The 14,847-nt window shown below is 36.2% G+C and overlaps 1 protein-coding gene across 1 annotated transcript in view; it reads left to right on the forward strand.

The window, feature by feature from the left end:
* The window catches only part of LOC150076799 (hepatocyte growth factor-regulated tyrosine kinase substrate-like), a 155,525-nt gene extending 140,924 nt beyond the window's left edge, over positions 1-14,601 (forward strand). The window contains exon 16 of the mRNA XM_090386541.1: positions 14,303-14,601. Within this exon, the coding sequence (XP_090242667.1) occupies positions 14,303-14,601 (299 nt within the window). The remainder of the gene's footprint in view (positions 1-14,302) is intronic.
* Positions 14,602-14,847: the final 246 nt, after the last annotated feature.

Below are 14,847 nucleotides of genomic sequence, written 5' to 3' on the forward strand. Positions count from 1 at the left end.
TCAGCATTATCGCAAATGCAATAAGATCGCGTTTACTACCCATTTATAATAGATTGCACTAACAGAAAAGCCCAATAAACCAGAAAGTACAAATTGTTTTTATTGTTTTATGGTCGTGACTTCCAGAAATGTTCTTTAGAAAAATATCAACAAAGGCGTTCAAAATTGAATCTTATAACGGAACATGTGATAATGATGAAAGGGTAGCGCTCCATTATAAAAATTACCTTTTGGAGAGATAAATAGCTTAGTTATAGAGCAAAAAAATTTCAACTTCCAAGGTCTTGGAATGAATTACCAAAAAAACAATGTGTTATTGGGTTCACATTGCGATGTTTTCACAATACTTCCATTTATTCCTGCAGGATGCAAAATACGTTTCCACAATTTTTTTAAGTTTGTACTGACCGGCAAAAACTTACGTAAAGTCAAATTTATGGAATTCGAGTATTACCTAAGTCGGGGAGTGCCTGTATTGTATTAGTAGCATTACATTAAATTTTCAAGCTTTTACTTGTTTTTTTGCTGATTTTATGAACGATCGATATAACATCCTTCCGAAATAATGGCCGTTTTTTTCATTCCCCTACAAGGTCGTTATATAGCACTTTGATTGTATTACTAACTATCTTTTGGTTTTTCACTCTATAATATAATTTTTGTTATTATATCGTGAGATTTTAATAATTGAAATGTATTTCAAAGATTGTTTATAATTTCTGAGCTAGTAAACTATCTTTATTCAAAAATTCTGTTAATTAAAATGGAATAGTTGCAGCTTAATAACCAACATGCACACAACACATCATATTTTATAACATTTATTGTTAAACAATAAATATAATAATAAGAAAAAGTAGTATACACATGATGGTATATACCAGATATATACTATCATGTGTATATATCACATTCTTCAATCACAAAGGGATATTTCATAAGAAATTTGTTACAGAAGGAAGCGCTGTTACCAGCAATTATTATGATGTGGTTACAAAGGAACTGGATGCAAAAAATAATTTTGATATCATATATTTGGATTTCAGGAAAACTTTTGACACCGTTGCGCATGGAAGACTATTGTACAAATTGGAACAAAATGGTATTAAGGGTAACTTGCTACAATGGATAAAAGGATGGTTGAGTGGGAGAAGACAGAGGGTGGTAATCAATGGGTGCTGCTCTTCGTGGACTAATGTTATCAGTGGAGTCCCACAGGGTTCAGTATTGGGTCCACTGTTGTTTTGTATATTTATCAATAATTAATTAATTAATTAATTTTTCTGTTTATACCCGGCACGACAACCAAGTCAGTAGAGTTTACAATAAATCGTCATTACAAATATTTATCGTATTTAGTAGTCACGGGCTTGAACCCCGGTCACTCAAGGAACACGTGCTATGCACTCTCGCTCTTGACCACTCGGCTGCGTCATATTGATGAAGGTATATCAGGCTTAGTGTCGAAGTTTGCAGGTGATACAAAGATTGGCAGGGTTGTTAATGACAGTAATGGCAGTGTGTTACTGCAACAGGATCTAGATAATTTGGCAGATGGGCTAAGAAGTGGCAACTGAAGTTTAACCTTGACAAATGCAAAGTACTGCATATGGGTAGAAGTAACCCCAGAGAAACATACCAACTGTGTGGTATTACACTTATGGTGAAAAAGACCTGGGATTAATTGTGCGGTCAGATATGAAGTTTTCTGAGCAATGCAGACAGGCTGCCAGAGCAGATCATGGGGTTTTGTCAATGATATATGGCGCCTCCGTAGCCAGGTGGGAAGGAGCAGCAGTGCGTAGCACACGCTTCTTGATTTAGACCGGGGTTCGAGCCCGTCACCACCAAATGCGGAGGATGCGGAAAGGTCAGGGAATGACCACCGCATATCCCGGAGCAATATGGCCTTAAGTTGCTAATGCTCCTAAAAAAAAAAAAAAAAAAAAAAACCAAAACCATCAATGATATATAGGAATTTTGCTAGCAGGGAAAAGGAAATGATTGTCCCTCTGTATAAGGCAATGGTCAGACCACGCCTTGAGTACTGCATACAGGTCTGAAGGCCTCATTTTAGGAAGGATGTAGATTTGCTTGAGCCTGTACAGAAAAGGGCAACAAGATTGGTGAGGGGAATGAAGGATCCTCTTACCAAGAGAGGCTTAAGTTCTGCAAATTGCAGTGGCTAGAGACTGGGCACCTGCGCGGTGATCTGATTGAGGTGTATAAGGCCTTGAATGGGTTGAGCACGCTGAATTCTGATGGGATCCTTCCACTTGTTCAGATTACGAACCTAAAGGGGTATAAATTCAAATTAAGAAAAGACAGATGTAGAATAGATGTGCGGAAATTTGCCTTTAGCCAGCGGTTGGTTAATTGCTGGAACAAACCTCCATCTGTCGTCGTGGAAGTTGATAGGTTAAATAAATTTAAGGAGGAACTGGACAGGCATTTGGAGGGAATGGTGTGATTTTTTTTTTTTTTTTTTTGGTTGATGCTGCATAAGCTCATACACTTGCTTTCTTGCATCACATGCCACTACTACTACTCAGAGCTGTTCTTTACTGTTTTAAAAAAACTGCTCTATATGGCATGTTGTATATGTTATAGACACTGCCCTACCATTAATGTCTGGACCTCTACATATCTACAAATAATCTTTATTTATAGGAAAACTAATAATGTGTACTGAAACCTTTAGCCTGTATGACAACCTCTACTCTTCGTGAACCACACACCACCAGTTTTGTTGTAAATGTCCTCCGATATTCTCCACCGTTCGTTCTTCAAAACCAAGACAATTTCAGCTCAATTTTTTGGGTAATCCCACACACACACACACACACACACACACACACACACACACACACACACACACACACACACACACACACGTGCGCGCACACGCACACGATGATCCATCCACCTAGAGGTTCTCTGTAGGACTGAGGTCAGGGCTGTGGGCTTCCAGTCTAACTTTTTGATGCTAATGACTTCAAACTAGTCCATCACGACACAAGCAATATGATGTGGAGTGTTGTCATGCTGATACAGGTATGGGCCTTCCCTGACATGCTACCACAATGTAAATAGCACTTTATGTCCAGCAGATAGTTTTTTCCAGGCATCTGGTAGACCGTGTATTCTTATCACTCCACGGCACAACTTCCCATTGGTCTATGGTCCATGAATGGTGAGCTGTACACCAAGCTGCATGGAATCTGGCATTATTCAGAGCGGTTAGTGGCTTGTGGATGGCTGCATGACTATGGTAACCCATATCATGCAGTGTCCTACAGACTTGACTGGTGCTGATATGTGTCCCAATTGTCTCACTGAAGGCACACGTGTGCTGTGACAATGTCAACCATTATTCCGAGTGGATGAGTCTTTTCATGGTTGTCATGTTCAGTCAGCTTTAGAGGTTTTCTGGGCCAGACTTTTTGCAAAAAGACCTCTGGCTGCTTCAATTTGCATATCATATCACAAATCATCGACCTAGAGATCCTCAATGCTATTGAAATTCGCACACAGACTGATTGCTTATGTGGGCACCCTATTATCATATCATGCTGGAAATCCATTAACTCCGTCAGTTGCGGTGTCTTGCATTCACAGTCATGCTACTATCTTCTTGAAAGCCTACAAGCATATTTACAGTTGTGTCTGACGTGGTGCTTGGTTAGGGCATGGACAACTGTCATGGTGGGATATCCAGAAATTAATGGTAAGGAAGCTATGAAAATATATACTGCCCTAAAGTATGTAGGCATATTGTGACATCAGCATGTTCAATTTTTTTTTTCTGTATTAGTTTATAAAAAATTCTTGTGTTAACAAAACTGAAAATAATTAAATAAATTTTTTAAATAACCATATTATGCAAAATAAATACTTTTTTAACATCATTTCAATTATATCATGGCTTACATGTACTGGTTTTACATAATGTGGCAAAAAAGTAATGAGACTAAATTTTAAAAAAATATCTAATGCAAGTATTGCTCTGGAAGAGGGCACTAGAGAAGTGTAGAAGTGTGACCTTGGCAGCCCACCAGTCCAAAGCAGTTTGCCTTAAGTTGCTTTATTGTGTGGATTTTCTTTATGCATTATGTGTAATGTCACCATCAGAAACCAAATAATTAATCACCATCGTTTTTGTAAAGCTGGAGAAAAATTCCACTGAAACACATGAAATGTTACAAACAGCATATGGGAATGAAGCTCTGTCCTGAGCACATTCATTTTGATGGTTTAAGTGTTTGGAATAACAGACAATCTTTGAAGTGGACAACCAAAACTGACCTGGAGCCCTGAATTGGTGGACTCGCTAACATTGAGAATGCTAGTGCGTTAAACGTGAATAAGGAAACCATAATTATCACAGACTTAGGGAAAAGAAAAATTTTGCAAAGTTTGTTCCCTGTTTGCATGATGAGGAAAAAATTAGATCATTGCATGCTTGCAGAGATTTTGTTCAAACAACTGAGAGTCAACCTGGTTTCCCAAAAAGCATTATTATGGGGGATGAGCATTCATGCTTCCAGTATGGTCCTGAGATCAAAAGACAAAGTGCAGAATGGTAATTACAAAAGCTCACCAAGAACAAAAAAGGTTTATTTCCAGAAATCATATCAAAACCATGCTGATCACATTCTTCAATCACAAAGGGATATTTCATAAGAAATTCGTTACAGAAGGAAGCACTGTTACCAGCAATTACTACTCAGAGGTATTGAAACTTTTGTTGGTGAGAATCAAGAGTGTGCAGCCAGATTTTGAACAATCTGGTTTGTGGCTGAACAGTCATTTCAACATGCAGACATTTCAGGTGCACAAGCAGGTTGCAATGCTCAACTACCCTCCTTACTCCCCTAAGTTGGCTCCATCAGACTTTTTTGTTTTGGTATAGGGGTGGTGAGGTTGATAGGAACAAAAAAATAGCACCTTGCCTTATCCACCTTGCCCTATCAATAGCATTAATTATTTTGCTGTATTTATTTTGTGGTTTAAGTGTTTTTCAAAATTTAATCTATTCAGTTTATAAGCAACCTGAACAGGATCATCATCATCAGTTATATCCTACATATCTAGTGGACCAGTGTGATTTATCCCTTTTCTTCTAGTGTTAACATTTATTTTTCCCAAGTCTTTGCTATTTTTCTTTTCTTTTCTGTATCTGTTGTAATCTACATGACTTTCTTAACTTTGTGACTTGTTGCAGATTAGTTTATACCTGTTTAGGTTTCTATATCTCTTGATAATTTATAAGTAACACCATCCATTTTTCTTCTCTTTTGGAACAGGTGGATAGTTTGAATAAATTCAAGAACTAGACAAATTCTTGGAGGGTATGGATGGGAGAAGTGTGTAGTGTGTGGTTTTGTTTTTGTTGATGCTATATAAGCTTGCTTTCTTGCATCATTTTTTGCCACTACTAATCAGGTCATCTGACATTCATTTGCATCCAAATTTGAATATTATCTCTTAGTTAATATAACAAAACCTAGCAGCTTTTACAATTACTTCTCTGAATGCTTCCCATTTAGAATTCACTTTGGTAATGTCATCAGTTGATCACACTGAATAGAGTTTTTAAAAAGTCTGCGACCATTGTAGCACCTTTACAAAAGCAAATGTCCTTCCCTTTGCGTTGGACAGTAATTACTTTAGTTAAATCCCACATCAAGACACTGTAATAAGTGCCCCTAGTGACTCTTTTATCTGCAGATTCATAATGCATTATGAATCTTACATGAAGAGTCTTTGAATCTTTGTGCATTCTTAATGTATGAAGATTCAAAAACTCTTGCTGCCTCTCTAACATGCTGGTGTAGAACACAGTCATTCAGTAAACCTAGAAAAGTCTTGTCTTGCTAATGTGTGAGTGACCAATCCGCATTTTCCAATCAATATCTGGAAAGTTAAAATCCCCCATTATAAGACATTATGATTTACTGGCCCACTGTATTTCCCTGTATAGTTGTTCATTATATGTCACATTCATTGAGATTGTAACATAATCCTACTTTCATTTTTGTTTTCCTAGTGCATATGTCACACCGAACTGACTGAAGGTGCATGGAAGGGCAGCCATGTCGACTGGATGCACTTCCATGCACCTTCAGTTGACATGGCTGCCCATTTTAACTGGATAGACTTCCCTAGATTTGATATGTTTCTTTACTAAGAGCATTGTAGTGTACACCACAGTCCGTGTATCTGCTTGTACTCTGAGGATCCCCAGTAGTTCTTGTGATCCCTGACACCTTGCTTTCCAGGCTGCTACATCTTCCAGTAGAAACCATGAAAGAATCACTTTCACCTCTGCCTGTGGCTGCTATTAATCTATTAGTCTGTGGAAACAGGCTATCCTGTTAACAAGCACAGACCACACTGAAAAAAAATCTACCCCCATGAGTCTTGCACAGTTTCTGTGGGGCTGAATTGATTATTAGTAGTAGTAGCGATAGTGGTATACAATGCAAGAAAGCAAGCTTATAAAGCAGCACTAAACAAAAAAAAAAAAAAAAGCCTCCAACATCCACTCCAATAATTGTCTAGTTCTACTTAAGTATCTATTTAAGTGTCTTAACTGTCTAGTTAAGTAAATCCTCAGATCCCTACTCTTAATATCATTAGTACCAACGTGTACAAATGTTGTACATGTTGTATAACATTTGTGTACAAGTGCCATCAGCTTTTGCCGCTGGCAGACATACCATGGTCCTATTCCACCTATCCTTTTTACAAAATATATTTCTCATTTCCCTCACAGTAGAGTCACAAACAAGAGCAACCTGTTGTGGGACCAACACACTCTCCTTGGATGATCTCATATCTTGTGTTGCATGAGTGCATTTCTTGTGCTGGCTAAGTGCTGGAAGATCCCTCTTTTTAATTTCTTCAAGTTCATCAAACCCTGTTCCTCAAGCTTTCATATAAGAATCCATCAGAATTCTGTTTGGGTGCATAAGTTCCTCACACTCTCTGAATGAAAGCACACAAAGACACATCTTGGCCATATCATATCTCACTACAGATAACTCTGTAAAAAGGCCACAATTAGCATAATGAATATAGCTGTGATTCACAGAATTGCCATCGATGTTCTCTCCCTAGTGAACGTATTCTTGCTATTTTGAATCTTTGAGCTTTTTGAGTTTTTTGCTTTGCTGCTCTTGTTTGAGCAGCAAACATGATTCTAGTTTAAATTTAATTTGAAATTACCTCACGAACTAAAAGGTAGCACACACTATTACCTGATTTTATTATGTAGACGTACTATGCTGTTATCTATGCTATTAACTAGTATGCTGTTATTAACAGATTTGGACTACCAACCAGAAAAATTACAGTGCCACACTTTATTAAACAAGAAGAATTGAATAACTTAGTTCATGATTTCAACTTATCTAAAAAGCAGGCAGAACTCCTTGGTCCTAGATCACAATGGTAAAAGTTACTTGAAGCAGGAAATAAAATTGGAAACATCACAAAGTGTCTCAAGGTATGCTACTTCAAGTAGATTTGAACATTCTAGGCATATGTTTTGAAAAGTTGCTACCAAAACCAAGGTACTGCATTTGGGTAGCAGTAATCCCAGGATAGCATACCATTTGAGTAGTGCCAAACACAAAACAGTTGACAATGAAAATACCCAAGGATATTTGTACGGTTCTACATGATTTCTCTGAGCAGTGCTTACAGGACAGCTCTTAGGGTTCTGTCTGTGATATATATTCAGAAGAAAGAGAAAGAAAGAAAGAGAGAGGTGATAACCACATTATATTAAGCAGTGGTTATGCCATATCTTGAATAGGGCATACAGATTTGAAAATCCTATTCGAGGAAGGGTGTCGAGCTGTTGGAAAGAGTGCAGAGAAGAGCAACAGTGTTATCTGGGGCACAGTTGGGTATTACTTCCAAGAAAGACTGGAATTCTGTAAAGTGCAGTATCCAAAAAGAAACTAAGCACCTCCTGCATGGCAGCTTCATTGAAGTATTTAAAAGAATTGAGTAAACCAAATGCTCATGCCACCTGTACGCTTTCCCCAGCAATACACAGAAAGGGAACATAAATTGAAAATGGATGACTGCAGTGTATATTTCCTTCAACACTAGAAAGTAATTGATTGGTGGAATAAAACTTTCCCCTAGTGTTGTAGAAGTCAGTAGTTTGAAGTAGGATTGGACAAATTACTAGAAAGAATAGGCAAATGAAGTGTGTGGGTGTGTTTGCATGTGCGTGGCATATAAGCTTGCTTCCTTGCATCATTTTACTAATACTAAATGAACAGAAAGTTCACCCATTACTGCTAAGGGTGAGTGTGTACTGCTCAAGACTATCTAGAGAAATTTGTTGCAGTGGCTCAGTGGCTTTTTCTTTGGGTGACTTGCTATAAGTTTCACTGGATGAAAAAGATATTTTTTTTTTTTTTTTTTAACTGAAATGTAAATTGTCAGTGATTGATGTTAATGTATGTGATCTATGTTTTATAAATAGAATTATGAAGACAGGTCTTCGAACTTCAGTTTCTGTCAGTTATTATATCATGCAATACCTGATGCATCAGGCGTTACCTATCATGTGTGAGATACTGTATGATATGTTCTGTCTTTTCAAGGATAGCCCAGCTTATAAACTGCATACTGCATTAACTTAGTGCTGATTTTCCTAGAAATTTTGCAGTTAGACGGATCAAAAATGTTCATTTCTTGACTTTAGTATTTGCTATGATTGTGTCAAAAATATTCTGGAATCATAACCTCTATACAATAAACAATGCACATTCTTGTAGAGTTCTTGGAAAGCTCACTGTTAAAATTGAAACTGGATGAAAATATTGCTTTCATTTTGAATATTTTCTAAGAAGCTTTCAAAGTTCAAAACCCCCTTTGAACTTTGGCCTGGTGCTAGGCCTGGTGCCATTCTTCCATACTCATCAATAGATCTTATGAGAGGTTTCGTGAAAAATGTATGAAACTAGAAAAGCTAAAAGCAGCAGCAGCTGATAATGCTCCAAATCTCTTGTCTTTAGATCCTTCAGTTATATAAAGTGTCATTTCTGTGGGGAAAATTGACATTGGCTTCAGTGCTGAAAACCTGAAGGGAGCAAACTGTTTGGATGGAGAAAAGGTGTGTTTTAAATTGAGTGTTAGTTGCAGAAGAAAAGTCCACTGAAATATCGCCTTGTTCAGGGAGTGACTTTCTCCCCCCCCATCAAGTATTACAGTATGTAGCACAACTTTTCATGAAGGTTCTATTTATTTGTATTGCTTATGTTACTTTATGAATTTGGGTATTCTAATTCAAAATATCACCTTAATTTTTGTGCACCTTAATTTTCCCAGAAATAAAAGAAAAATAATTAGGCAATAAATAATACTCTGTCAGATTTATTAACAATGTTTAACTTCTGTACAGGATAGAGAATTAGAGTAAGCAAGCTATAAAAAGAGAAACCCTCCTTGGGTTGAACAAAAAAATTTCCCTAATATATTTACTTATGAAAATCTTGGTCTTTTATGGTCAGTATGATCATCCCATCTTCCTTGAAAAGTTCCTCTCCATTGATTATGGCCTGGTAGAATTTCTTCCCATACTCTTCACTAACATCACCAGATTTATTGTATCGATTTTTATACACTGTAAAACCTTGATTTAATGGACTATATGTGGGGGGTTAAAGTCTAATTGTAAAATACTCTGTTTTCTGATTAAATTAGTGTTTAATGATACTTAATTTATTTATTTACTAAATTAGAGTGTTTAACACTAGCTGTGAATATATTACCATTATTTACAGGGAGTGGACAAAATAATGGAAACACCGTGATAAGAATTACAGATATGTACTAATATGGTGTTGGGCCACCCCTTGCTTTTAAAATAGTTTGTATTCTACATGGACTAGATTGAAAAAAGTCTTGAACTGTCTTAAGAGAAAGATTGGACCATTTTTCATGGAGGAACATTTCAAGCTCTTTAAGTGATGATGATGGTGGAGGAAATCTGCTTCTCCCTCTTTTTGCTAAATATGCCCCATAATGGCACTTAATAATATTTAAGTCTGGTGATTGTGCAGGCCATGGGAGATGCTTAGCCTCAGTTTCTTGCTTCTCAAACCAAGATTAGACACATCTTGCTGGGTGTATTGTAACATTATCATCTTGAAACATGGCATTGTTTGTGGGAAATGATGTTTGCAACGTGGGATGAACCAGATCACTGAGAATATCATTTGCCCATTCCAGGTGATGATAGGACCTAAAGAATACCAAAATATTCCTGCCCAAACCATTGTTGATCCTCCTCCATGTTTGATGGCTGCCACAAGACAGTCAGGATGATGCACTTCCTTTGGCATTCACTAAATTTAAACTCTCCCTGATGTTGAAAAAAGTGTGAACGATGAGTCGTCTGAAAATATGACGTTTCCAATCATCAGGTGTCCAGTTTTTATGCTCCTTACATCACTGCATTCGTTTTCTATAATTACCATCAGTAACGAGTGGGTTGGCAATAGTAGCTCTGCCACAAATTTCAACTTTATGATGCTCTTGCTGAACTGGTTTGCTAGAAACTGAATTTGCTGAGACTGACCTTTAGTTCTGCAGCTATTTTTGAGTACATAGTTTTATGTTTTTGGACTACAATCCTTTCAGTCAGCTTAGATTTTATGCCAAAATTTTTCCTATCAGATTTTGTTTTTCTGTACTTGGTGAATGCAGACATAACTTTCGATACAGTTGCTCTGGATACATTAAACAGATCAGCAGTTTTAGTGACCGATGTGCCCCTGCTAAACATGCACCAACAATTTGACCTATTTGGAATTCAGGCAGGTCAGTTGTTTGCTTCATGTATCTTTTTATATTGACTCTAAATAAATGTCAGCTTTTATCATCTTTCCTTCACAGTACTACCTGGAGGAAACAAAAAAAAAAAAAAAAAAAAAATCACCACTGCATGTTCATAAATACATAAATAATGTAATGTAAGTTTCCATTACAAAAACTACTACTTTCATATCAGGTGTTCCCATTATTTTGTCTGCCCCTGTACATTAGATATTTAACATTAAAATTGAACTATAAATAACAAACCACATAATGTAAATTGAATAGTTTATGATTAGAACAGACTATTTTATGTTAATTAAACTGAATTGGTTAAAAGAATTTGGTAATATAATATAATGTAATGTAGTTGCTTATACATTTTACCAAGAAATTTTAAAGTTGTAATTCTGCATGCACGGATAACTATTGAAAATAGTTAAATGCACAGGTAACTATTGAAACATTATAGGCTGTATATATGAATTATCTATGTATATTACCGAAACAGTGAATTGGTGTGGAATTAGGAAAAAATACCATTTCACATATACCGGGTGGTTATAAAATAAGTTTTCCTATTCAGGAGACCCTAGTGTCAAAACGGTTAGAGATAGTGCTGTGAAAATCGGTGGATATGTCATTTAGGGTATGTGGAAGCGATTTGTAGAAGGAAAAAAAAATTAGTTCAAATTTCCACCACCAGGGGAGAAATTGGCATTGTGAACATGAGATGTGGAATACTTAACTTAGAATTAGATTTTAATATCAGAACTTAGAAATCTACAGATGTTCTATGTGCTTTCCTTCACTTGAGATGACATTCTGAAAACAGAGGATTGCATGCAGCACAGTTTCTCATAGCGTCTCATTGGGGATGTTGGCTACATTCTGTTTAATGCTTGCTTTCAAATCAATAAGTGTCTGTATGCTGCCACGGTAAACTCTGTCTTTCAGGTATCCCTATAGCCAGAAATAACAGGGATTCTGGTGATCGGGCTGGCCAGAACTGAGGAAAGTATCTAGAAATTATCCGAATGTTGAATGGAGCAGTTCCTTCACTTGTTGACCGATGTGGGGAGGGGCACCAGCTTGCATGAACTCTATGGTCTCCAAGTATTGCCTTTCTTGCAGAGCAGGAATAATGTGATCTCTTAGAAGAGTGCAGTACCGTACACCTTACAGGGCCATGAGGTGTAGACTTTTCAAAGAAAAATGGTCTGATTATAAACTGTCCTGTGAATCCACACCATATGTTACACCACAATAGTTACAGTGCCATACTGTAACTATTGACTTTGTAGTGGTCTTTCATGCACAGCAGATGGACGAGAATTTCCCCATTTACAGCCCCATGAAGAGTGAAATGTGCCTCATCAGACCACAAGATCATTCAAGCCCATGTATCGTCAAGTTCCATATGAGCCAGAAATCGTAGAGGAAAATCTATTCGTTGTTGCTGATCACAAGACTAGTTCTTGCACTACACGAATTTTGTATGGGAACCAGCATAAAATTATTCAAAGCACTTTACATACAGTAGACCAAGGAAGGTTCAAGTCTCTTGACACACCTCTGGCACTACTGACTGGTAGTGTTTTGCATTCTGACCTGAAGGCCATTGCAACCGCCACTTCATCCACTACCTCCGTTCCGATATGTGGTCGTTCCCTGCCTGGAATTACTCCCCGGTCACTTCAAATTTCTTTATTAGTTTTATAAACCCCACTGACGTCAAAGGTCCTTTAGCAAACCTTTAAGTTTCCAATATTCACTTAGTGCTGCATTAGCATTACTATTATTCTGGTAGAGCAGTTTTACTAAAAGAGCACGTTCCTTTTTTTGTAAGAGCCATAATGGTTATTGATGATGGTGTTGGTCTTCTATTTTATCTAACAGGATCTCATTTCCATAAACAGCATGTCTTTAAGTAAATGACAGCTTTTACATAAGTGCAGCGCCATTTTCCCATGGTGGCAGAAATTTGAACTAATTTTTTTCCTTCTACAAATCGTTTCCCCATACCCTAAATGACATACCCACCGATTTTCACAGTGCTAACTCTATCCATTTTGACAGTAGGGTCTCCTGAATAGGGAAACTTATTTTATAATCACCCAGTATATCAGCTGTATATCACACACACACACATATATATATTACTTGTAATTACATTAATTAATATGTGCTTATGAAAATTATAATAATATATATGCTAGAGAAGATTAATATATAAGATAGTGTGTTGTAATTTTTTATTTTTATTCTTACTTTATTATTTTTTCCAGTTAACCTTATGGGCCTATGTATTATCTCTATAATTTAATTTAATAAACATTTAACCATAATGCCTGATATATTGCAAATTTAAAGAGCATACAGCTATTTCCTGATTAATATAACTACTACGTCCAGGGCTATTGCTAGCACAGATGGGAAATTAGACTCCTGGTTGACTCTGGTACAAACTTTATACTCTTTATTCTTATATTTTTTAACTTTTCTTCTATGGAATATTTCAATATTCTGAGCTATTGGGGTCCTGATGACAGGAATGTCCATTTCTATCCTAATTTCCTATCTAATTTTACCCTCTGTTAGCAGAAATCACAATACAACTGCCTTTGACTACGGTGCATAACATTTAGGCAAAACATATAAATAATAACAAAAAATATATATAGCATGCTTGTTATTGTTGTCATGGATACTAATGTTATCATTTGAATAATGTTATCATTTTTATGAAGTCCCCAATAAGATATATATAAATACATAGAAGAAAACAAATCTGTTTATTGTAATCAGGCTTCAGTTTATGTTATCACTTTTCTTTTTTTTTTTTTTTTGCTTTATCTCAGTGTACACATATGCAATCGAAGTCATAACATCCTAATTTGTTCTTGAACTCAACGTGTTGCATGTAGAGTTACTACTGTTGCATTGTATAGTTCATATCGTTGTTGGTATCATTACTCCATGAAAGAAAGTACTGGCTGTATATCTGCCAATCTCTTTTATAGTAGAACATTAACTCTTTTCTAATTCTTGATTTTAATCTTTTCTTTATTTATTTTTAATTTAATGGTTTTTATGGATTTCGAGAGTTTTCATTACGACAGTTTCATTTTTATCGATGACTTGTCCTCTTCCACCTTTTTTTTATACAGATTTCCACTCTGCATTAATAAACAATGTTGAAAAGCTGCAATCTTGTTCCATCAGTTATTGTTATCACTTTAGCTGAGTCCTTAAGTGATCGCAGTAAGTAACGTCTACTGTATATATATATGTATATATATATATATCACACCTAATACAAGTATTAGGTGTGATATTTCTCCTATATTGCATCTGTAATATAAGTTTTAATACTTAGTTCTATTAATAGAGTACATTGTCCAAAGTAATTACCATTTTAACTACTTTTGAAATTAAAACTTCCCCTTTTTTCCTTTAGGGATGACTGGAGCTCTTCCCCCAGTGCCACAAGGATCACCATATTCTCCTCCATCTGTTGTATCTAGTACCCAAGCTCAGACTCTTCCCCTAAATGCTGCTATACCACTACACAGTGGAAGCACTGTTCCACAAGCAGTTGCATTAATACCAAATTCAGGACAGCCAATACTACAGCAGCAGCAGTTAGGTCCTGTTCCTATGAGTGTTCATCAAATGATGCCAACAGCTGTAGGACATCAAAAGCCACCCAATCAACATTCTCAGAATTCTATAGAACCTCTAATTGTATTTGATTAGATAATAATAATGTAAATATATTAAGTATTACTTTTGATTTTATATATTTTAAAACCTCATTATGTCTTAATAGTTGAATTGTTTTCTTTAATTGTACAGTTACATTTCTAGCAACCTGGACTTAACATGTCTAAAGCAAATATTCATTAAAACTACCACTTTAATAATTATCTACAAAATTTAGTGCTATATGCTTATATTCCAATATTTGGCTTACTTTTTGCAGTTGTTCAATTTAATAATCAC

Source organism: Mastigoproctus giganteus, chromosome 12, assembly GCF_048544385.1.
Source record: "Mastigoproctus giganteus isolate SK-2022 chromosome 12, ASM4854438v1, whole genome shotgun sequence".
In the NCBI taxonomy this organism is placed as follows: Eukaryota; Metazoa; Arthropoda; class Arachnida; order Uropygi; family Thelyphonidae; genus Mastigoproctus; species Mastigoproctus giganteus.